This window comes from Gracilinanus agilis, chromosome 4, assembly GCF_016433145.1.
Source record: "Gracilinanus agilis isolate LMUSP501 chromosome 4, AgileGrace, whole genome shotgun sequence".
Taxonomy (NCBI): domain Eukaryota; kingdom Metazoa; phylum Chordata; class Mammalia; order Didelphimorphia; family Didelphidae; genus Gracilinanus; species Gracilinanus agilis.
In genome coordinates, this window is record NC_058133.1 from 12,148,823 (window position 1) to 12,174,031 (window position 25,209).

Consider the following 25,209-nt stretch of genomic DNA (forward strand, 5'->3'; position numbering starts at 1 on the left):
ACTTAAGGGAGATGCCATAGAGGGATTTCTCTTTAGATGTAGGTTGGATTAAGTGGCATCTGAGGGCTCTCCTAGCTCTGAGTTTCCATTTCCCAACCTTACCTGGCTTTTAAAAGAAAACACAGGGATGGGGTGGAGGGGGAATGAAGGGGAAAGTAAAAATCATGTAACCATGGAAAATTTTTCTAAAAAATAAAATGTTAAAAAAATAATAAAATGTTTAAAAATGATAAAAGATAATAAAAACAACAAAAAATAAAAAATAATTAAAAATAAATTGTTAAAATTAATTTTAAAATAATTTTTAAAATCTCTTTTCGATAAAGCTGGCTTTCTTCCCTAAAAAAAAAAAAAAAAAAAAAAGAAAGCACATCTGAAAAAAATTCACCAGTTTCCTCAAATGCAAAGAGAGGGAATATCCCATCATTTATGAAGATAATTTTGTTTAGTGATTGCTTGGTTTTGTACCCAGGAACCTAAAGAGAAAAGGAAAGGAAGAATTTAAGAAGGGAGTGAGAAAGAAAGGAAAACTTTTGAATAAGCATCAAATTCCAGAATTTTGGAAGTGGAAGAAACCCCCAGTAGCTATTTGGCTCAGCCATAGTTACCTTTACAACATTCCTTGTGAAGGGTGTTGAGTAGTTGATTCCTATTTCGAAACAAGTTGAAACTAGATGACTTGAGAGATCCCCTTTTAACTGAAATTCTGTAATATCTGGGGTGACGTGCTCCAACTACCACCAGTAACTGGTCAATCTAGTTATATTGTACTTTGTTGCTCCCTGATTAGGAAGTGGTTGTACACAACAGCCATCTGTGGATGAATTTTCAACTGTCACTTTTCAAGGTTCCCCAGGGGTTTTGCTGATATCTGCCATGTTTGCTGATGCAGAACAATTGTGCTAATTTTGTTGTTTAGACAGCAATTATGAAATTCTTTATGAAATAATTATTAGCAAGCAAGTTTTTTTTCAACCTCATAGGACACCATTCTACAAATATTGCTTTCTGCTGTCAGTCTTTCCCTGTTAATTGGTGCTGATGCATATCTTTTTATCTTTTTATATTTATTTACAATAAATATTGTTTTATTATAATAATATATTCTTATATTACATATTAGAATATATTATGTTATTATAATAAATCTATTATTTGGGGGGTGCCATATACAGTGGCAGCAGTCAAGATCAGAGTGAAAAGTATTCAAACATTCAGTGGAAGATAGCTAAGTAGCATGATTCTTTCTAGAGTTCCTGCCTATTCTCCTCACCCTGATCAGTGATGGGTTAGAGGCAGTCAGACAAGGTCACAGATTCTTGCCAGCAACCAGGCAACCGAAATTGAAGATGGACCAACACTGCTAGAGATCTGGTTTATACCAGATCCCATGTTCCATTCTTCTTAATCATGAATGAGCCAAGACTCCAATGCCAGAGTTATTTTGATTATCAATTCTAAAGGACTTGTGAAGAATACATCCTAAGGGAATTATGTAATTGCCCTCCTTTGCTTGTCCAAGGATCAGAATAAAGAAAATGTTTAGAAAAAAGAGGCAAGTGGAGTATATTCCAATGTCTGTTACTGGGCAGGTACAGATTGGTGAAGTTGAAGAAGGAACAGAATTTTTTTTTAAATTCCCTCCATTTTCAGAGAGGGGTGGAATATATACTATAACTTCAACCCATCATGTTTCGAGATTCCTGCAGAAGACCAATGGCTCACCTCAACCTCTCCTTTCTCTGCTGTAGCCCTGCCTTCCTTTCATTTCTTCAATCTGTTGTTATCTCTTTGTTACTGATGGGCTGAGGATGTCATCTCCTTGATTCTCCCTTGCAGTCTGCTCTCCCAAAGACTGTGTCTCTTTTAAAACTCACAGTGTGACTAAAATACCCTTCCTAGCTCTAAGATCTCAAAGGGTTGTGAGGGAATGTTCTGAATGATAGGCTCTCTATCTTTTCACACCCCCCACTAAATATCTTTTTAAAATATTTTTCTTATTAAAGAATCAGTCTAAAGACCATATGTATCTATTCACTTAGCTTCTGATTCTCCTACTGGAGTAATTTATTTGAAATACTGAATAGGTTTAAGAGGTAAGTAGAGTCATAAAGCATGCCCATAATGATCTCCCTTCCTCCTGACATTAATCCTTTCATTGGATATCATTGAATAGAGTTTTTAAACAGCCATGGATCTACCTGACTCTCCTATCCTTTAAGCCTTTATTCTTCCATTTTGTTTAAAAAAAGATAACAGAAGTTATTTTGTCTTGTAGTCTAGCTTGAATCAGGAATCAATGTAATTTTAGTATAACCCTACTTTATAGACCTACTAGCAATATGAGAAAAGAAAATTAAATTAATTTGGCATGATCTAATCTTAGTAAACATTTGTTCACTCTTAATGATCACTGCTCCTTCCTACCTGCTCACAAATGATGTAATAATCTGTTTGAGAATTTTGCCTGAGATTGGTTTAAAATTTAACGATACATAATTTCCAACATCTACTTTTTCTCCATTTAAAAAAATCAAGACATTTGCCCTTATCCGGTCTTCTGATATTTCTGCTCACTATAATTTTTTCAGTTATTGAAAATGATCTGTTGTTATGTATTCAAATTAGGTTAGTTAGAAGGGGTAAAATTAATGTGAAAGCTGAACTCATTTCAAATGGCTTAATATTCTCTTGCCATCACCACAGCTCCCATGGTTCTTAGTTCTCTCTTAACCATGTTTGCTCTGTCCATCCTCATGTCTTTGATAGAAAAAAATGAAAAAAAAATCATTAAGTAGTTCAACTTTCTACTTTCTGTCTATTGATCTTCCATTATCTTCCTCAAGAAGCAGGACTGTGCTTTTTCTTGTGAGCTCCTTTTCCCTTTAACCTTAACTCCTTCTGGGCTTAGCCTTATTGACATTCTTACAAGTCAGTACCCATCTGTATTTGTCCTTTGACCTTCCTTCCATCCTTTATTTTTTTCTACCACAACTTATGAGCTTTCTATTGCAATTCTTAATCACATGCAGAATTCCATAACCCTTTGGCCCTGGCAGAGTGAATTTCAGACCTCCAGTTTCTTCCTCTCATCTTTTATCCATATCCTTTTAAAATCAGAACTTATCAGAAACCTTTTTGTGTCATTCTTTGACTCTTTAGCTGTTTCATATTTTACTCCTTCCTGAGATAATTTGTGGATTCTGTAATTAAAATTTTGATTCTAAATATGTTCCTTTCCTCTTTAACAATGTCTCCCCAAATCTCTGGCTCAGATCTTTCAAATTTTTTAAAAGTGTAATTTCATAAAACCAAGTACACATTTCTGGGTATGCATAGAATGTCTTTCTTTGGCTACAATGAATTCTAAGGTAACATTCACTTTCACAAAGGCTCCTGGTATTTCAGATCACCAACTGATTCCTCCTCATTATTTGGAATTAAGAAGAAATATTGAAGGGTACAAAAGCCAATAAAACAATTTTGTTACTATCTTAGTACACTCAACATATATTTATATGTGTATGTTTCTTTAAAAAACAGTCCATAGATGCGCATCGGCCAAGGGTGGGTGGTGGGGTGCGGGGGGGGGGGGGTTGAAGGGGAAAGGTGGAGCATGAATCATGTAACCATGTTAAAAATGAATATTAATAAATGTTAAAAAAAAAACAGTCCATAGGGGGCAGCTGGGTAGCTCAGTGGAGTGAGAGTCAGGCCTAGAGACAGGAGGTCCTAGGTTCAAACCCGGCCTCAGCCACTTCCCAGCTGTGTGACCCTGGGCAAGTCACTTGACCCCCATTGCCCACCCTTACCACTCTTCCACCTATGAGACAATACACCGAAGTACAAGGGTTAAAAAAAAAAAAACAGTCCATAAAAAGTTCACATTTCTCTTTCTTTGTTCTTTGTAAACTGAAATGTATGTGGATAATGATTAAATTCACAATTAAAAAACCCCAAAATTTAAAAAATAAAATGATGAGGTTAGAAGTGATAGTTTCCAAGGCCTTTTTTTTAACTGAAATTCTATGGCTACATTAAATAAAATTACTGTTTACCCAGTCACTTAAGCAAATTTCAGTTCCTTAGGGAAAACTCGGAAATCTAAAAACCATTGGAAAGATCAATAAATCCTTGGGTCGCCAAAGGAAATGTGATGTGTTGGGCTCCAACACTTGAAATAGAATTTTATTTTTATTTTCATAGAAAATTCTGTATGTTGCTGTTTTCACAATAAGGAAATTCATTTCTTCATTTCGTCAGTCCTATAGTGTAATTGGAGACTTTACTCATAATTAGAATGAACAACCTCTATAAAAAAAACATAACTTTTATAACACCAGACCAAAAGTAGTTGGAGAACCTAGAATGTTTATCTTAAAGAAGACGGTACTTGAGATAGGAAAAGTTTTCTTTAAATGTTTGAAGGATTCTCACCAAAAAAAGAGGAGCAAACTTGTTTTATTTGATCTCAGAGAGTAGTAGATCTTCCCCCCCAAAGGGGAAAAGCTTCAGAGTTTAATTTGATATAAGGAAAAATTTGCTTATAATTTGTTATTCAAGAGTAGAATGAGCTTTCTTTGAAAATAACACGCAAGCCGCTATCATAGGCTTCTGGTGGTGGCGGCTTTTGTCAGGATCGTCCTAGAGAGGATTGATGTCTGAAACAGATGGCCTCTGAGGTTCCTTTTAAATCTGAGAATCCATTACTATATTCATTGATGTCTTGACCCTGCCTCTTGTTAGCATTATGGCTGTGGGCAAATAATATAACTTCTTTGAGCTTCATTTCTCTATCTCTCAGTACGTTAGCATTAAATTATAATTCCATCCATGAGGGTTCTTTTCCACTAGCACTGATCACTGATGCTGGTTTGATTTTAGAAGATATTCAAGAATTATATTGGGTCAGAAAATTCATAGCTAAACTTGGGATGGACTTCTACAAATTTAGCCAGACTGATCCTCAGACCATGGACAGAGAATCCGTCACCAACACCACACTCACAGCCTCGTGGCAGAACCTTTAGACATAACCTTTGCTAACTCAGTCTTTCACTGGACCTGAACACAAGGACTTTCTATTCTTATTTGAGCTTCTAGAACTTGTGATTCATTGGCATAGCTTTCAAGAACTCGGAATCACCTCCATGTCCATGGGGACATATCAGTGGAAGAAGGAAACATAATCACTGGTAACACTGTTTTGGACTAGATCTGACTCAGTTCAGTCTGTCATTTGGAATTGGAATGACAATGATATACTTGTAGACTGTCTAACAGTTAACAAAAGGAAGTATACTTAGCCACAGAAGAGAAAGAAATTCAGTAATGACACAATGATTCATGAGTGTAGTTTCCTGGATTCTGAGCTGGTCATGCAAGTTTATTGATTGGTAGGCTGAGTAAGAAGGTCTTGCTTCTTCATTTGCTTCAATTGCTTTTGGAAACAGTTTTTGGCAATTATTTTCTGACATCTTATGACTCAGATTCTCTCTCCCTCTCTTTCCCCCCATCTCTGCTTAAACAGTAAATAGTATAATATAGGTTATACTAGTGCTATCTTACAATACATTTTTCTATATCGCTCGCCCTTTATAATTTCTTACACCATAATAGTATTCCATCACAATCACATATCACAACTTGTTCTACAGTTCCCCAGTTGATGGGCATCCTCTCCATTTTCCAATTCTTTGCTACTAAAAAAAAAGCAGCCATAACAATTTTTGTGCATATGGATCCTTCTCCTTTTTCTTTAATCTCTTAAGGATACAAACCTAATAGCGATATTGTTCATTCCAAGAGTATTCACAGTTCAGTACCTTTTAAGGAAAAAACAGGCTAGCCTACATGGCAGATAATGTTCCTACCACACATGCTAAGTCACATTTTTCTCGTTTCCTGTATTATTGTAGTGTGAATGTTAAATTCCTACTTAAGGTAATGAAGCAAGCAAATTTCCATCTGGGCCAAAAATGAGTGGCTAGGAAAGCTTCCCATCACCACCACCAATTCCCATATGAAACATTATAAACAAGCAATAACCTGACAAAAGGAACCTCTGTGGTTTTAGTCCTATTTTCCCTTAATCAAAGTGTCATCTATAGCATAGGGACATATATCTGGGCATAATAATAATAATAATAATTTCTTTCCTGTAGTACTTTAATGCTTACAATCATTTTTTCCTCAACTGTCCTATAAAATGGTTCATGGAAGTACTAGTAGCTTCATCTTTCAGAGGAGGAACAGGAGGCTCAGGGAAGTACCATGGCATGCCCCCAAACTGACAGTTAGCAAAGGTTAGAGCCCAGGTCTTCCAATTCCCAAAGCATTCGTATTACATCATACCATGCTGCCTTTTATTTTATTTTAACATGTAGGGAGATGGTGAAATTTTGCACTAGTAGGTACACAGCACAAAAGCAAAGTTGTTTTGTGGTTGTTGTTAGCAGATAATTTAATCATGACAGAAATGTGCACCAAGAAAGTGTAGAACAATGATTTTAATTTTACTTAGTTTTTGTTCTTGCCCAGATTAATTTTCATGCCAATCTATGGAGGATATAGGGAGGAAAGTAGGCTTCATAGTTCTGTATTCTATATAGCCCTGGCAGATTCACTTTAACAGATTCCGCCTCCCAGGATATGAATTTAATGAGTATAGATGTTCCCCATAAGGGCGTAAATTGGAGTTACAAGTAATTTCTAATCATAAGTGAAACCATTGTCTGGAGCAGCATACTTTGAATGAGCACCAGATATAAGCAGCCAAAAGAAGACTTCACCTTGGCTTGGGTTTCCTAACTGGATGGTGGCTGGGCACAGAAGGAGCTATCATTCTGCCCTTACCAGAGAAAATCATACCTGTGGATATGGAAACTAAGATGGCTAATAGATGACCCAAATAGAAATCTGTAACCTAGAATCTGTAATAAAGAGAAGCAGTGTCCAAGATGGACAACATATTCAGAAAAGGGCAGGATTGTGACACTGAGCAGAAACAAAGTTCTCAGGTGAAGATTAGAGGCTTGAAACCTCTGTGTACTAGCATGATATCACCAACAGACAACAGCATCACCATAGTATTAGAGGTGTGAGTGGCCTTGACCAGTACTTATCTGTCCCCTCTCTCTCTCTGTGACTCAGCCACATGAATTCCAGGCATATTTTTCATGTGTGTTACAAGTCCTATGTGTTCTCAGTATATGCGTCCCATCTCACTAATGGTATGGAAGAGTATTCCATTTGTACGTGCATATTTTCCTTTCAAAAAATGTAAGGATTAAATTTTAATGGTTGACTAAAATATATGAAAATTATAAATAATATGGAGTTGCCAATTCAAAGTATTATTGCTAAAAGTCGAAATGACCTTTAATTGCTATTATTTACAAAAGAGGTGGAAAGAGTGAAAGTAGAGAAATACAAAAGGGTAGAGAAGACATTAGCCTAACTAACTAAATATTGCTCTGGTGCTTGACTCAGCCAGGACTTGTTGACTTCAGCTGTCTCCAGAAGACAGGAAGGGAAAGTCAGTTATCCACTCACCCAAGTTCCCTCCAAGAAGCAGGTCAAGACAATGACTTGAGCTGAAGGTGGCTCCTGAGGCCAACTTTCTTCCTTGAGCCAACCTTCTTCTTGAAGCTGACTTCCTTCTTGGAGTCTTGACTTCTCTAGCCCCAGAAATTCAGGGCCTTTTATAGTGGCTTTATGTCTTCCAAATTGTCTAGCACTGTCCAGGGGGCAATGTTTGTGGGAACCAGTTCTCACCTTATGGAGGTGTGAATTCTCATTAAAAGGGTTCACAGTTTCCTGATGTGAATTCACTAAGTGGTTTGTGAGCTCCTCCACCTAGTTCAAGCCTGTGTTGATTCAATCAAAAGGTGGACAAAGAAGAGTTAATCCTGTCTTTGAAATCTAGTTGGGTATTTAAATTAGTGTTAACTAAAGTGTTAGCTCCAACTAGGCAAAGAGAATAAAGGATTTTCTTTCACAAGTGTAAACTCAAAGAGAACAAAGAATTCCCTTTTACAGTATTTTATTTGTTGAGTTATTTGATTCAGTGTTTTTTGTTTTTTGTTTGTTTGTTTTGAAGTAATATGTGTTCTGGCTGGCTGGTTTGTTAAGATGAACACATCATTTGTGGGGAGGCTATAATTTTCAGTATTGATTCACAGAATGTTTTGAACCTAATGTCCCATGTGAGGAAAAGGGGTACCCCAGATACCACAGATATTTTGGTAAAAGAAAGTACTCTTGCTTTTTTAACAAGTACAATATGTGTAAAAATTAATAGCATCATAGCATCCCAGAGCTTGAAGGTACCTCAGAGACCTTCTTAATGCTTTTACCCAAAAATCACCTCTACAATATCCTTGTCAAACATGGATGCTAGCTACCATTAGAGGCAACCTATTCTATTTTTGTCTCTCTTTTTTTTTTGTGCTAGACAAGGTTGAAAATATTGAAAGTGCATTAGTTTTCAAGTACTGTAATTGAGACACAATCTGATGACCGTTCAGAATTGAAGATGAGGAATGCAGATAGGATTGATTTGGTAGACATTTTACATTAAATTTTAATTGCTTTCACAAAAAACGCTCTTGGATACTTTTGTGCTATAACTCTAGGTGGGTGGGAAGCCTAAGCTATTTTTACTAAAACAGCAATCTTACTAGTAATAGGTTAGTAGATTCCCAATTGGGGTTTGGGAATTAGAGGGTATGGTAGAAAGAATAGTAAATCTGAAGATTAATATTGTGGTATCTGGGAACTATCCTTTCTCTGAATTTATGCCAAATTATCTGAAGTGAAAATGACCCCAAATTTCCTATGTATAAAAGACCTATCTTTTAATACCAACATTACATTAGGACTGCTGTATAGCAGTGAGACGTGAAATTCAATAGGCCCCCCAAAATCAGACATGAATAGGACACAAAGGGCAATGGAAAGGTGCATCGTGGGTGTGGGCAGGCTGTAACATCTAACCAATAAGGAATTTTGAAGAACGAGTGTAAAGGATGTTATCTAATAAATATATGCTAAGAATAGAAGCTGGGCCAGTCATGTAGCCCGGTAGGGGATGATGGGTGGACAGCCAGAGGGCTCCACTGGTACCCTTGCAATGTCATGAGAACATCAAGCCTCTAGCATGTTGGATGGACCCTCTGGATCAAGCGTATGAAAAATTTGGGCAAGAGTTGTCAGACCAGATGGTCAACCATGGGAGGGATTCAATCTCAGTAATTAGGAAAAAACCCTCAGATTGATGAGATTCCACCCATCTGAATATCGGAGAGAATCTGAAGGAATCTTCCTGTTACTAGATATGGTATAGAGGAATTAGGAGACTCAGGTCTGCCACTAACTTGAGGGACCTTGGGTAACTCACTTCTCTTCTTGGGCCTTATATAACATGAAGGAGTTGGATTAAATAACCTTGAAGATCCTTCCTAGTTCGAAGATTCAATAATCCATAGTCCATATCTATAATTTCAATGGTGTAGGGCAGTGGTGTCAAACTCAAATAGAAATGTAGGATTCCTATAGCCCATGTATTGACTTAGAAAACCACAAATTAGCAATATCTATGTAATATTTTAATTTTTTATTTATTTTGTTAAACATTTCCCAATTACATTTAAATCTGGTTTGGAGGCCTGCCCTGAGTCTGATATCTAATGTAGAGAAGTCCTGATGAGGAAATTTCTCTTACTGATAAATATTGACAGTTTACAATTTAGGGTCTTAGAGAGTTTCCTGGAGGCATTGAAAGGTTAAATTACTTACCCAGGTTGACATAGCCAGTCCATGTCAGAGGCAGAATCTGAAGCCAGGTCTTTTAGATTCTAAGGCTACTTCTCTCACTATCACATGTTGTTTCAGTGATAAGACTAAATCTAGTAAAGATTTAAGATTCATATACAAATAACCACATGATGTACTATTACAACTTAAGGGTACAGGAAGCATAAAAGAAAGTATGTTTTGTGAGTTCCAAAACATCATGGAACTGAAGAGATCATTTAATTCAGCCTTTGCCTCAGGAGAAACATGTTACCATTCAAAGAGATGGAGTAATTAAAAGCAATCCTTGAAATGTTATATAAATGTGTTATTATTGTTTGTAATAATAATGATCAGCAGGCTAGAAAACAGTTTCTGCCCCGAGGACCAAAGAGATCGCCAACCTTTAGGTAGAGGATAAAGGCAAGTTGGGTTGGAACCTATTGGCCGGTGGTTATGCCACACATATGGCAGTTGCAAATCTGTGTGTGTTGGAAGGAGGAAAGAACAAAAGAAGCAAGTGGATCTTCTCATAGCAGAGCGTTGTAGTGTTGGGGTCTAGCATTCCTGGCGACTGCATTCTGTGTGTCCTCCTATTAAATGTGCCTTTGGGAAAGGCTCCTGAGTGGTGCTTCGCCATGATTTGTCTAATCTTGGGACAAATGCCTCTTGGAAACAGCATTAAAAAGCTAGGTAAGAATCACTCTATTCAAGTTGTCGAGCAACATTTTGACAGAAATTTTGCTTCCAGAGCGATGGAGAAAGAATTTACATTTATATGCACTAGGAATGAACATAAATGAATCTGGAATTCATTATCCCCTGCCAGGTAGAATAATAGATATCAGTGTAATAGTCTCTCTCTTGATTGATTGGTCAATGTAGTGGAAAGAACATTGGATTGGGAGTCAAAAGAATTTCATTTCAAATACACACTTGGTCAGGAATAGCTTCTTTTGTGTTGAATGAGACACTTAACCCCTGCCTCACCCCGCTGAAACCTCACTTTTCTCCTTCTTTAACAAAAGGTAAGTTCTATAACATAAGAAATAAGGTTCTCTTCTCTCTAAGGTCACTTCCAACTCTAAATCTCGTGATTCCAGGTTGTTATTGCTAAGTCACTTCAGTTGTGTTCGACTCTTTATGACCCCATTTGGGATTTTCTTGGCAAAGATACTAGCATAGTTTACCATTTCCTTCTCCAGCTCATTTGACAGATGAGGAAACTGAGGCAAATGGGGTTAAATGACTTGTCCAGGGTCACACAGCTAGTAAGTGTCTGAGACCAGATTTGAACTTAGGAAGATGAGTCTTCTTGGCTCCAGTCCCACCAGTCTACCTATTGGGCAACCTAGCTGTCTATGTTAATACTGTGTTAATATCAGTTAATACTGATTTAAAAGTATTACTCTCCCAATAAAGTATAAAGATGTAATTTAGCATCAGCTACTAGATGTAAATATTATTCACATCAGTGACAATGGTCTCTGGGACCATCCTTCCTCCTTCAATGACAATATGTCTCTGATAATCATTTTCCATCCATAAGTCATTTTTTTTTAAATTTTAAAAAATGTCTTAAATGCCCTTATCATCCTAGAATTAATGCTTATGTATTGGTTCCAAGTTATAAGAGGGGTAAGCGTTAGGCAGTGGTGGTTACGTGACTGGCCCAGGGTCACATAGCAAGAAATGTTTAAGGCAAGATTTGAAGCCAGGACTTCCCCTCTGGAGGCCTGGCTCTCAATCCACTGAGCTACCTAGCTGCCCCCTATAAGTCAATGTTTGTTTGGCTTTTTTACACCCTCACTTCCATCTTAGAATCAATGCTGTGTATTGGCTCCAAGGCAGAAGAGTGGTAAGGGTAGGCAATGGGGGTTAAGTGACTTGCCCAGGGTCACACACCTGGGAAGTGTCTGAGGCCAGATTTGAACCTAGGACCTCCTGTCTCTAGGCCTGGCTCTCAATCCACTGAGCCACCCAGCTGCCCTCCCAGAAGGAGGATTTTTAAGAGATTTGCAGGAAGGCAGAAAAGCTGGGAGATAGACACAAGAAGGAGGTGAATTACAAGTATAGAGGAAAACCTCCGAAGGTGTCATATTGGGATGAATATCCTCAGCCCCTCAGCCCTGACATATTGAGAGTATGGTGTACTGAAAATAAAATTGACTCAAGAGCCATTTTTAGCTATACCTGGTGCACGTCCTGGCCCTGATACTTTCTAGAAGTGTAACCCTAGGAGAGGCAGAATGGTTCCAGAGAAAGAAAATTATCTCAGGAGTCAAAGGACATGGAGTCAAAGTAGTAAATGTGGTGATGGTGTTTTTTAACTGTAGCAAAATTAGGTTAAGAAAGAATGAAAGCGGGGCAGCTGGGTAGCTCAGTGGATTGAGAGTCAGGCCTAGAGATGGAAGGTCCTAGATTCAAATCCAGCCTCAGACACTTCCCAGCTGTGTGACCCTGGGCAAGTCACTTGACCCCCATTGCCCACCCTTACCACTCTTCCACCTAGGAGCCAATACACAGAAGTTAAGGATTTAAAAAAAAAAAAAAGAAAGAAAGAAAGAATGAAAGCTGCCCTTGGGCAAGCCAGTCTTTTTCCTTCTTTTTGTATGTCCAGAACCTTGTAATCAATCAATCAATAAACATTTATTAAGCGCTTACTGCATGACTGACACTGTGCTAAGCCCTGGGGACACAAAAGACTTTACAATCTAATATAAAAGGCACTTAATAAGAAATGCTTATTTTATTTATTTATTTAGAAGTTTTTATTTTGTTTAAAATTTTATTTATTTAAGATACTGCTTATATTTTATAAAATTTACTTATTTTAATAATATTTATTATATTTATTTATAAAGATATAAAAAGATTCTTTTTCCCCTCTCTCTTCCCATTCTTGAAGGCAGCACCAAAACCTATAAATGGGAAACGATTGTTTTAGCACTGCCCTGCCAGGAACCAACCCTTCAGGAAACCCACAAGGGTAAGGGAGAAATAGAGGGCTCTTATTTCTTCTCCAGAGACCTAAGCTGGCTATTAAGTGCCCCTCTCCAATCCAAGCCCATTAGCAGAGAGGATGACTTTATTACAAATAACTTTAAAACTACTGTTCAAAGAGAAAACATTACCAGTAGCTACAGAAGTAAGTCAATCAAATTCTTGCTTGCTCTCAATAGACAATCAGAATGGCTTTTCATTCAAATACAAATAGAAAAAGTTAATTAATTAGCTCCTGCTCAACCCTTTGTCCAACTGTCTAGTTAGCTAGTTGTTTGGGGTTTTGTTTTGTTTTATGGAGGGGCAGTTAGTGGGCTGGACATGTAATATTTGGGAAGGAAGGAGCACTTGGCCACCTTCCAATTTCTGGTTTATCTGTTTGGTTAACCTCTGTTGTTTTCTGGGATTTTTTCCAAGACAACTAAATATGCAGCTGTCTGCCAGGGAACTTAATTTCAGGCAGTTCTGAAACTGTTTCCTTAGCATTCTACACACAGTTTTATAATCAAAAGCAAGAAAGATTATTCAAAATCAAGAGTTACTTAGAAATGTTTGCTCTTTCTTTCCCTATAAAAACAAGCTCTTTTGCTATCGTAAATGAGGAAGTGTACTGAGTCGGAGACACATTATTCCAGCTGCAAAATCACAACATTTCTGTTCTTGTGGGAGCATTTTATGACTGCAGCAACGGAGAGATGATGGTTTCTGAAGTTTAGAGGGAAATACAACTTTGTGTCAAAATCAAATTATACATCCCCTAGACTGTAATCCAGAAATCAATGCTCTACGACCCTGGGCAAGTCACTTAACCACAACTGCCTAGCCCTTACCCTTTATTCTGCCTTAGAACCATTATTTAGTATTGATTCTAAGACAGAAGGGAAGGGTGTTGTATTTTTTTAATATATCAAAGAACACAGTGACTTATGATTCTAAAGAAGGCTTCACCTGTCCCTTGCTGACTTCCCAAACTGGGACCTTCAACCCAGCAGCCTTAGGCTTTGAAAAACACTTTGGCAAGAGTAGCAAAGCCAGAGCATACTGTTTGAATTGCTCAGAATCTCAAAAAAAATCAACTTCAAAATACTTCCTTCCCTCATTTTATCTAAAACCTAAGGCACGTTTTTTAAAACTCTGACCTTCCATCTTAGAATCAATATTGTGTAATGGTTCTAAGGCAAAAGAGCAGTAAGGGCTAGGCAATGGGAATTAAGTGACTTGCCTATAGTCACACAGCTAGGAAGTCTCTGAGGCCAGATTTGAACCCATGACCTCCCATCTCCAGGTCTGGCTCTTAATCCAATGAGCCACCCAACTGGCACCCACTGCCCCCCCCCCAAAGGCACTTCTTAAAAGAAAGCATATAGACTGAATACTCAGAAGCAGCATGGTGGATTGGCAAACCCATTAGAATGGGAGTGAGAAGATTTATTCTCCGCCTAACTCTTATTTACTACCCTGATGCCTCAGGCAAGTCTCTATGGAGAATCACAGAATCTTGGAGTTGAAACCCAGTGGCCAAAGTAGTCGAATGTATGCCTGGTGAAGAATTATCTATAGAACCTAGCAACCAATGGTCATCCAGCCTTTAATTAAAGCCTTCAAACTCTATTTTCCTTTAGGACAGCTCCGGTACCATGAAATGTTTACTTAAAATATGTCCTAAATTTTTCTCTTTGAAATTTCCATTCATCCTTCCTAGATCTAACCTCTGGGGATATTTAATCCCTTCTCCAAGTGATCCTTTAAATGCAGAAAGAGAAGGGGCAGCTGAGTGGCTCAGTGGATTGAGAGCCAGGACTTGAGACTGGAATCCTAGGTTCCAACATGACCTCAGATACTTCCTAACTGTGTGACCCTGGGCTAGTCAGTTAACCCCATTGACTAGCCCTTACCACTCTTTGGCCTTGGAACCAATACACAGTATTGATCCTAAGGCAGAAGTTGGTGGGTTTAAAAAAGGAAGGAAGGAAGGAAGAAAGGAAGGAAGGAACGAAGGAACGAAGGAACGAAGGAACGAAGGAACGAAGGAAGGAACGAAGGAACGAAGGAAGGAAGGAAAAAAGGAAGGAAGGAAAGAAGGAAGGAAGGAAAAAAGGAAGGAAGAGAATCATTGTATCTCTCATCCAAATTTCTTTTCCAGATAAAATATGCCTAGTTCCATCCACTTATCCTCTTTGGACTTCAATTTCTTCAAAAATGAGGATGATTCCTAAAGTCTCTTCCAACTTGTCATGCTCTTTTAGACAAATTTGTTAGAGCTTTCTTTTCCTATCATTACTCAGAAAATCCTAAAAAGTTGAGAGGTAATATGGCATCCTAGAGTACTAAAGTTGGATTCAAGAAGATGGATTCAAATTCCAACTCAGATACTCATAGCTGTGTGACCTCGGACAAGTCACTAAATTATCTGTGCTTCAGGTTCTTCATCTATAAAATGAGGATGTTGGACTTATTGATCCCTTCCAACTCACAATCTATGATCATAGGGACAACAGCTAAAGTCTCCATTGATGGATTTTTAAGTGATTCAGGAAACAATCATATGCTCTCAGTAAATGTACAGATTCTGGGAGCTGGAGAGCTGAAAAACATCTTGGCATTCATCTAATCCACTGAGGTAAATTCTAAAGGAGGTCCCAGCTGTGACCTCTTTTGAAACCACTTAAACAACATTCCTCGCAAGCTCACAATGGCCATGCTTTTGAAAGGAGTGGAAGGCTATGTATGGAGCTTTGTTGTGCTTTAAGGATTTAGTGAGGCTCTTGGTAAGTCAAACAACATACTTCCTTTTGTAATCTTAGCCAATTAAATGGGAGGCTTCCCGCCTCATTTTGTCCTTGTATCCCTTTGTATCTCTCTATCCCATGCTGCTTTGCACATAGGTACTTCTGAAAAGTTTGGTGAATTGAATGGGATTCCCAAGACCCAGTTAGGTAGGTAGCTGTGTATGTGTCTAGCCATACATACATCTACACATACAATCCACATACATATCCATAACGCAGCTATCTGGAAAGAGGGTTAGGTCCAAGGCAAGGTAAGCTCTTCCCTAGAAGCCTAAGTCACCCTGCTCTGGAGCTTGGTGGAACTTTTTGACTTGCATCCTTCCCAGATAAGCCAACGTTCTCCTGCCCGTCTCCTCCTCTACCTTGATGGCACCGGGAGTTGGGAGCTCCAAGGAGAGTCCAGCCGCTGCCGCTGGAGCCCCAAGCCCAGGAGGAGACTTTCAGATGTTCCCAGAACGTAGAACCTTAAGAAGCTTCTCCTCCACCCTCTGCAAACAAGAGGCTGCAGACTAAGGTGAGTAAGGAGCTAGTCAGAAGAAGCTGAGAACTCAGGGGGCTGCCCAGGTGACACATGCAGGCACCGCCCCCCCATCTCACACAACACACACTCACACACACCAGTGCCGCACATGCACACACAGTACCCACCCACCACACACTTGGCTCACACACACTCTACACAGACAATCCACGTGCTGGACACCAAACATGCTACATAAACCCCTGGACACACACACACACACACACACACCACCGCTCTGGGGCACATTTGCCCTCCTTGGTCAGCACTCCAGCACCGCAATTGAGAGTAGCACAACAGAGGGAAAAGAAGGGGGCTTCTCTTACCTGGAATCCAAGGGAGTGCAGTGTCCAGCCGGGTCAGCGGCAAAGCCAAGGGCGCCCTCAGCGGCAGCAGTGTTCCCGGGGAGGGGGGGGGGGGGGAGTACTCTGGCCCCGGAACGCTTAGCTAGGTCAGACTCGGAGCATCCCTGACCAAGAGTGCGCACGCTGTGGCCAAACTCCTTGGCAAGGTGCAGCGGGAACTCTCCGGAGGGAGGGGAGGGGACTGAAAGAGAGGCCAGGGCAAGGGAGGAGACAGAAGGCAGAAGAGGAGGTGATTGCCGGAGGGGAGGAGAGGGAAGAGAGGAGGGGAAAAGTGATCCCCCTCCTTGGCCCCACGGGTCAGCCCCCTCGCTGCCTCTCAGTCAGTGTCCACAGCCAGCCAAGGGCTGGAATCCAGCTGGGCTAACCAGACACAGGGGAGCCTGAGAAGTGACGCCCCCGCCAGCTCCCCGGACCTCTGGGGCTGAGCAAAGGGGTCCAGAAGCGCGGTTTGGGAGTGGCCCGGTTGGGCGTGTCACACAGAGCTGGGGGGCCCAGGGTTGGGGCGCAAACAGCTGGACCCTGGAGCAGGAGGAGGAAAAAGGAAGAGCGAACGGGAAGAGCAAAGTGACAGTGACGGTGACGGTGTCCACCTCTGCCACGTGGAAGAGGCAGAAAAACCTAGGCAGAGTCCTGTCTCAAGAGAGTGCAAAGGGCCACCCTAGTAGGACTGAGGTCCAGCCCTCTTCCACCTGGGGCCTGCTTTCCCTTTGCCCCTGAAGTCCAAATGGACATGGGAAAATTCTGAAGTAAAATGGCAGCAGTGGCGCTAATAATAAATATATTAATAAATAATAATTATAGAAGAAGGTGAATAAATATAGTTAATGAGGAAGAGATGGAGGGAGAGAAGGAAGCAAAAGAAGGGAGGGAGGGAGGAAAATGAAAGGGAGGAGGGAGGAAGGAAGGAAGGAAGGAAGGAAGGAAGGAAGGAAGGAAGGAAGGAAGGAAGGAAGGAAGGAAGAGAAGGGAGGGAGGGAGGGAGGGAGGACTATTTCATTTGAAGAAGAGAATATATTGGGGAATGCCTCCAATTATTCATTTGAGGGATCAGTTTCCTCAATTAATTCACTAGATAATTTTCATCTCTTCACTTCATTGCATATCATGGTAGATAAGTCTCTCAAACAGAAGAATCTCATGCAGAACATTGCCTGCTGGATATCCAAATGCCAGCCTAGGCTACTATGGAGAGGTGAGGATGGTGAGTTATCTATTAACACAATAAAGGAAGCACTTTACTTATGAATTAATTAACTAGGACTCTGGGAAAACTATGGTCTTCATAAGAGCATTAGATCTTGACCTCTATAGCATTTGACACAGTTGACCACCTGTCCTGGTTTCTCTCTGTGTCCTTGTCTCTCTCTCTTCATGACACAACTCTGTCCAAGTGTTCCTTCCATCTATTTGACTGCAACTTCTCATTCTCTTTTGCAGGCTAATGATCTGTATTACCCCTCCTTCACCTCCTCACTTTGGGTGATCACTAGAACTCTACCCTGAGGATTGTATCTTGCTCTACATTTTCCCCCTTAATGATCTTAGGAGCTCCCATGGAAATAATTACCTCCATGCAGATGATCCATCTGGTTTTTCATTTGAGATTCAGTCCCATGTCCCAAACTGTCTACTGAACATTTCAAACTGAATATCCCATAGAAATTTACAAAACTGATCTCATTATCTTCAGGCCTTCTCCTAACCCCACCTCTAGTCCAAATTCTCCTCCTACTGCTTGCTAGGTGGTCTTTCTTCCTTAAGCCTCTCTCCACTCTTCTTCATCTTCCATAAGACATCTACTCTTATTACTTTAAGTGGAAATCTGACCATGTCACTCCTTTACTCAATGAGCATGAGAAGCTCCCTCTTGTCTCTATGGTAACATACAAACTCCTTCGACTTCCCAGCCTTATTGTCCTCTATCTGCATTCCATGGTCTGGCCAAATTGACTTTCTGATTGTTCCTTTCAAAGTGAACCCCTTATGTGGTCTCTATGCCTCCCTTTGCCTAGAATGCTTTCCATCCTATCTTCTGCCTCCCAGTCTAGTTGTTGAGTTGTTTCAGTTGTTTCTGACTTGCTGGGACCCCATTTGGGACCCCATTGTCTTCTTGGCAATATCGATGGAGTAGTTTTCCATTTCCTTCTCTAGCTCCTTTTACAAATGAGGAAACAGAACAATTTGCCCAGGATCACACAGCTAGCATCTGAGGCCAGATTTAAACTCATAAAGATGAGTTTACTCTATCTACTGTGCCATCTAGCTATTCAGAATTCTTAGCTTCACCTAATTTACAAGCTTTCTCAAGTTGCTAGTGCCCTCCTTCTCTAATCTAACTTCTATTTTTTGTAACTATATATTTTTACAATTAACATATTATATTATTATATATTAATATATTATATTATACATTTTATATTATACATAATAAAATAGCATATATAAATATATAAAATAAAATACCTGCTCAGGAAGACAGGTATATAATATAGATTCATATATATATATATATACATATATATATATATTTCCTTTTCATCATATAATAGAAAAAGACATTGCTTACATTAGAGAAAAATTCATGGAGGAAATAAAGTGAAGAATGCTATGTTTCAATTTGCAGTCAAATTCTGTTCCTTCTATGGTGATGGATATCCTTTTTTTTTGTCATGAGTCAATTGGAGTTGTCCTGTATCCTTGCCTCATTGGTAATAGTTAAGTTGTCCACAGTTGATCATCATACATTATTGTTATTACTCAGTACAGCATTCTCCAGGTTCCACTCACTTCACTTTGTGATATTTCATATAACTCTTCCCATGTTTTTGTGATCATCTTGTCATTCTTATGGGTTGACAGTATTCCATTACAATCATATACCACAATTTGGTCAACCATTTCCCAATAGAAAGACATCCCTTCAGGTTCCACCTCTTTACTACCACAAAAAGAGCTGCTATAAATATTTTAGAACATATAATTTATTGTCTATTTTCCTTGATCAAGTTAGGAAATAAACCTAATGGTGGAATAGGTAAAAAGATATACAAAGTTTGATAACTCTTTGAGTATAATTTCACATTGCTCTCCAAAATGGTGGATCAGTTCACATTTCCATTAAAAATGATTTGGTGTCTATTTTTCCACATCACCTCCAACATTTGTCATTTTGCCTTTTTATCATTTTAACCAATCTGATAGATGTGAGATGATATCAGAGCTGTTTTGATTTTCATTTCTCTGAGCATTTTAATTTTTCTAATTGAGCATTTTAATAGTTGTTTAAATATTTAAATATTTATTCTAATAAATATATTTAAATATATATGTAAATTAGCTTTTAATTCTTCATTCAAAAGCTGCCTGTATCTTTTTTCCCATTTCTCAATTGGGGAATGGCTCATATTCTTATATAGTTTACAAAGTTCTCTCTACATTTTAGATATGAAAGCTCTATCCAAGAAATTTCCTATAATTTTTTTCCTAACTTATTGTTTTCTTTCTAATGTTGGCTACATTAGTTTTATTAGTACGAAAACATTTCAACTAAATGTATTCAAAATTATCCATTTTAACTTTCACAATGTCCTCTATTTCTTATCTATTCACAAATTATTTTTCTATCCACAAATATGATAAATAATATGTCCCCATTCCTCTAATTTGTTTATAATATCTCCCTTAGTAACACTTAGATCTTATTTTGATAAATGATGTGTAAGATATTGATCTATATCTAGTTTCTGACAAACTATTCCCCAGTTGTCCCAACAATTTTTACCAAATTGTGAATTCTTGTTCTAAGAACTTGGAATTTTACCTTTGTCAAAAATGCAGTTACTGTAACTTTTACCATTTGCTGTATGTCTGTTCTATTCTATTGATCTAGTCTTCTATTTCTTAGCCAGTACCAGATAGTTTTGATAAATACTACTTTACCATATAGTCTGAAATCTGGTGCTACTAGGCTTCCTTCCTTAATATTTTCTTCATTATTTCCTTTGATATTCTTGACCTTTTGTTATTTCCAAATGAATTTTACTATTCTTTCTAGTTCAATTAAATTTTTTGATAATTTGATTGGGATGGCATTGAATAAATAGATTAGTTTAGTTAGGATTGTCATTTTAATTATATTGGCTTGGCCTATCCATGAACAATAAATATTTTTCCAATTATTTAAATCTTACCTTTTTTGTAGAAAATTGTATTACAATTATGTTCATGTAATTTCTGGATTTATTTTGGAAGATATACTCAGGTATTTTATTCTATCTTTGCTTAATCTAAATGAGTTTTCTCTTACTCTCTCTTCTTACGAGACATTGTTAGTGATATATAAAAATGCTGATGATTTGTGTGGGTTTCCTACTATTTTGCCAAAATTATTGAGAGTTTCAATTAATCTTTTAGTCGAAACTCTAGGATTTACTATATATAATCATAACATCTGCAAAAAGATAGATTTATTGCATCTTTGCCCATTCTGATACATTCAATTTTTTCTTCTCTTATTGCTAGCACTCCTAGTAAAATATTAAATAATATTAGTGATAATGAGCATCCTTATTTTACTCCCAATAGGGAAGGGTTCTAATTTATCCCCATTACAGATGTTTGTTGATGGTTTTAAATATATACTTCTTATTAATCTAAAGAAAAATTCATTTATACCTATAATTTCAAGTGTTTTTAATAGGAATGAGTTTTATATTTTGTCAAAAGTTTTTTTTCTACATCTATTGATATAATCACACGATTTTTGTTAGTTTTTGTTGAAGCAATCATTTAGTTAATAGTTTTCCTTATATTAAACCATCCCTATGTACCGGGTGTAAAACCCATGTGATCATCATTTATAATCTTTGTGATATATTGTTGCAGTCTCCTGGCTATTTGGAATTTTTGCATCTATATTCATTAATGAAATTTCCCTATAATTTTCTCTCTCTGCTTTTGCTTTTCCTGGTTTAGGTATTATTACCATATTTTTTTCATAAAAAGGGTTGGTAGGAGTTCCGGGTTAAGATGGCGGCAGAGTAAGAAGCAGCTCTTAACCTCTCCTGACCGGAAACACACAAAACTCCTCAAGGGGACATAAAAACAAGTCCAGACGAAAGGAGGAACCCCACAACAGGGCACAGTGTGGAAGGTACGTGGAATCCGGGCATTTCCATGCTATAAAGGGGTGAAACAGCTCTCACTAAATCGTGGGCTGAGCAACCACCCCACCCCCACCCCCTCCACACACACCACCTATAACGCCGAAGCCGGCTAAAAAGAAATAGAGCAAGTTTGGGGCACCCATCGAGTCATTGGCAGCTCCGGGGCCTGTTCCTGAGAGCAGCAAGATTTAGGACCCCAAAAAGCTAAAGAAAGCACACAAACTCTGAGTGCAGGAGCAGGACGCAGAGAACGGACGCAGGGCACAGAGCGAGGGCTCAGAGCACAGGCGTGGGCAGAGGTGCGGGTGGAGGCAGACACAGCCTCAAGCTAAAGCTCTGAAACCCTGAGTGGGGAACCAGTGCAGACGGGTATACGACTGTGGAAGCAGTGCCCTGAGACTTGTAAAGAAACCTCAGGCAGAGGATCAAGCAAGGGGGTCCACCAGGGCGCTTGACCTTGGAAAAAACCAGAACTCAGACCTCAGGAGCCAAAAGACCGCAGACAGACCCTGAGTGCGAGGATAAACCTGAGAAGCTGCTGGGCTAACGATGGCTACCCAGTCTCAGGAAGTTCAGAAGAGAAAGATTAACAACAAGAAAAAGAAGTCTTTAACACTCGACAACTTTTACACAGAGAAAATCCAGACAACCGAGCAAACAGAGGAGGAGAACAGACAAGTATCTGGACCCTCCTCAAATAAGGAAAACTCCTCACAAGCTATGGAAGAGTTCAAAACTGAGATTTTGAGGAAAATGGAAGAGATCTGGCAAGAAAATAACAGTTTAAGAGGTAGAATCTTGAAATTGGAAAGTGAGGCTCAGAAACCAAATGAACTGATAAGCAAATTGAACACCAGACATGACCAGATTGAAAAGGAATACCAGAAGATTATAGCCAAAAACCAAAAGATCATAGCCGAAAACCGAAAGATTATAGCCGAAAACCAGTCCCTAAAGGCTAGAATTGAGCAATTAGAAGCTAATGATCTCTCAAGACAACAAGAACAAATAAAACAAAGTCAAAAGACTGAAAAAATAGAAGGAAACATGAAATATCTCAATGAGAGAGTGACAGACCAAGAAAACCGGTCTAGAAGAGACAATTTGCAAATCATTGGTCTTCCAGAAAAACCAGAAATTAATAGAAACCTGGACTCCATACTAACAGAAATTATTCAGCAAAATTGCCCTGAAGTCCTACAACAAGAGGGCAATATAGACATTGAAAGGATCCATAGAACACCTGCGACATTCGATCCAGATAAGAAAACGCCCAGAAATATAATTGCCAAATTCAAGAGGTTCCAAGCAAAGAAAAAATCTTACAAGAAGCCAGAAAGAGACAATTCAAATATCAAGGAGCACCAATTAGGATCACACAGGATCTGGCAGCCTCCACACTAAAAGATCGCAAGGCTTGGAATACAATATTCAGAAAGGCAAGAGAGCTGGGCCTGCAACCACGGATCAACTACCCATCAAAATTGACTACATATTTCCAGGGGAAAGTATGGGCATACAACAAAATTGAAGAATTCCAGGTATTTGCACAGAAAAGACCAGGGCTAAATGGAAAGTTTGATATCCAACCACAAAAATCGAGAGAAACATGAAAAGGTAAATAAAATACAGAGGGGAAAGAAAGAAAATTTATAATTTTTAAATTTGCCTTTTTAAGGGCCTCAGTGAGATCTGATTATCTGTATTCCTATGTAGAGAAATGTTATGTATAATTCTCTGTAGTGAACTCTATTCGCTATTATAGTAATCAGAAGAATAATTCACAGGGAGAGGGTGGAACACTAAATAATCTAAGATGACATGGGGGATGGGAAAGAGGGGGTGAATAGCAGGGGACACCAAGAGAAACTTGAGTGAATAAGAAAAATAGGTTATTCTATTACACAAAAAGAGGGCATGAGAAGGAGAGGGGACAAATACTATTATAAGAAGGAGAGGAAGAGAACATTAAGAGGTAATAATCAAACCTTACTCTCAGTGTAATCAACCCAGAGAGGGAAGAGTAGCTATACTATCCATTGGGACATAAAACTCTTATCTAACCCTTCTGAGAAAGTCAGAAGGGATAAACCAAGGGGAGCAGGGGAGTGGGGAGGTCAAAAAAGGGAGGGGAGAAGAAGGGGGAGGGAATTCATAAGGCCTTTAAAAACAAAAAGAGGGGGAAAAATAAGGGAGTGAGTAGAAAGGGAAGTTAATCAAGGGAGGGGATAAGGGATAGCGGCTCAATAGCAAACCACTGGTTTAAAAGGAAATAGTATAAGAAAAAGGGGGTAGGAATAGGGGAGGATACGAAAATGTCAGCAAATGCACAACTGATGATTATAACTCTGAATGTGAATGGGATGAACTCGCTCATAAAACGGAAGCAAATAGCAGAGTGGATTAGAAACTAAAATCCTACCATATGTTGTCTACAAGAAACACACATGAGGCGGGTGGACATACACAAGTTTAAGGTCCAGGGCTTGAGCAAAATCTTTTGGGCGTCAAATGAGAAAAAGAAGGCAGGAGTGAGTGGCTATTATGATTTCTGAAAAAGCCAAAGTAAAAATAGATATGATTAAAAAAGACAGGGAAGGTCATTACATCCTGATTAAAGGCAGTATAAACAATGAGGAAATAACACTGCTCAATATGTATGCACCAAGTGGCATAGCACCCAAATTCATAAAGGAGAAACTGGCAGAGCTCAAGAAGGAAATAGATAGTAAAACCATACTAGTGGGAGATCTAAATATTCCTCTTTCAGATCTAGATAAATCAAACCGAAAAATAAATAAGAAAGAGGTAAGAGAGGTGAATGAAGTCCTAGAAAAATTAGATTTAATTGATATGTGGAGAAAAATAAATAGGGACAAAAAGGAATACACCTTCTTTTCAGCTGCACATGGCACATTCACAAAGATTGACCATGTTATAGGGCATAGAATCATTGCAAACAAATGCAAAAGAGCAGAAATAATAAATGTAACCTTCTCAGATCATAATGCAATAAAAATAATAATTAGTAAGGGCACCTGGACAGGAAAATCAAAAACTAATTGGAAATTAAATAATATGATTCTTCAAAACCAATTTGTCAAAGAAGGAATCATAGAAACAATCAACAATTTCATTGAAGAAAATGACAATGATGAGACATCCTACCAAAATCTGTGGGATGCGGCCAAGGCAGTACTCAGGGGGAAATTTATATCCTTGAGTGCATATATTAACAAATTAAGGAGGGCAGAGATCAATGAATTGGGCATGCAACTCAAAAAATTAGAAAGCGAGCAAATTAAAAATCCTCAGATGAAAACTAAATTAGAAATACTAAAAACCAAGGGAGAAATTAATAAAATCGAAAGTAAAAGAACTATTGAATTAATAAATAAGACTAGAAGCTGGTATTTTGAAAAAACAGATAAAATAGACAAAGTACTGGTCAATCTAATAAAAAAAAGAAAGAAGAAAACCAAATTGATAGTATCAAAGATGAAAAGGGAGACCTCACCTCTAATGAAGGGGAAATTAAGGCAATCATTAAAAACTATTTTGCCCAATTATAT

The 25,209-nt window shown here is 38.5% G+C and overlaps 1 protein-coding gene across 1 annotated transcript in view; it reads right to left on the reverse strand.

The window, feature by feature from the left end:
- The window catches only part of LEPR (leptin receptor), a 153,304-nt gene that overhangs the window by 89,548 nt on the left and 38,547 nt on the right, over positions 1 to 25,209 (reverse strand). The window contains exons 2-4 of the mRNA XM_044674764.1: positions 16,838 to 16,991; positions 16,434 to 16,632; positions 15,950 to 15,999 (exon numbers count right to left, since the gene is read on the reverse strand). Of these exons, the coding sequence (XP_044530699.1) occupies positions 15,950 to 15,999; positions 16,434 to 16,632; positions 16,838 to 16,991 (403 nt within the window). The remainder of the gene's footprint in view (positions 1 to 15,949; positions 16,000 to 16,433; positions 16,633 to 16,837; positions 16,992 to 25,209) is intronic.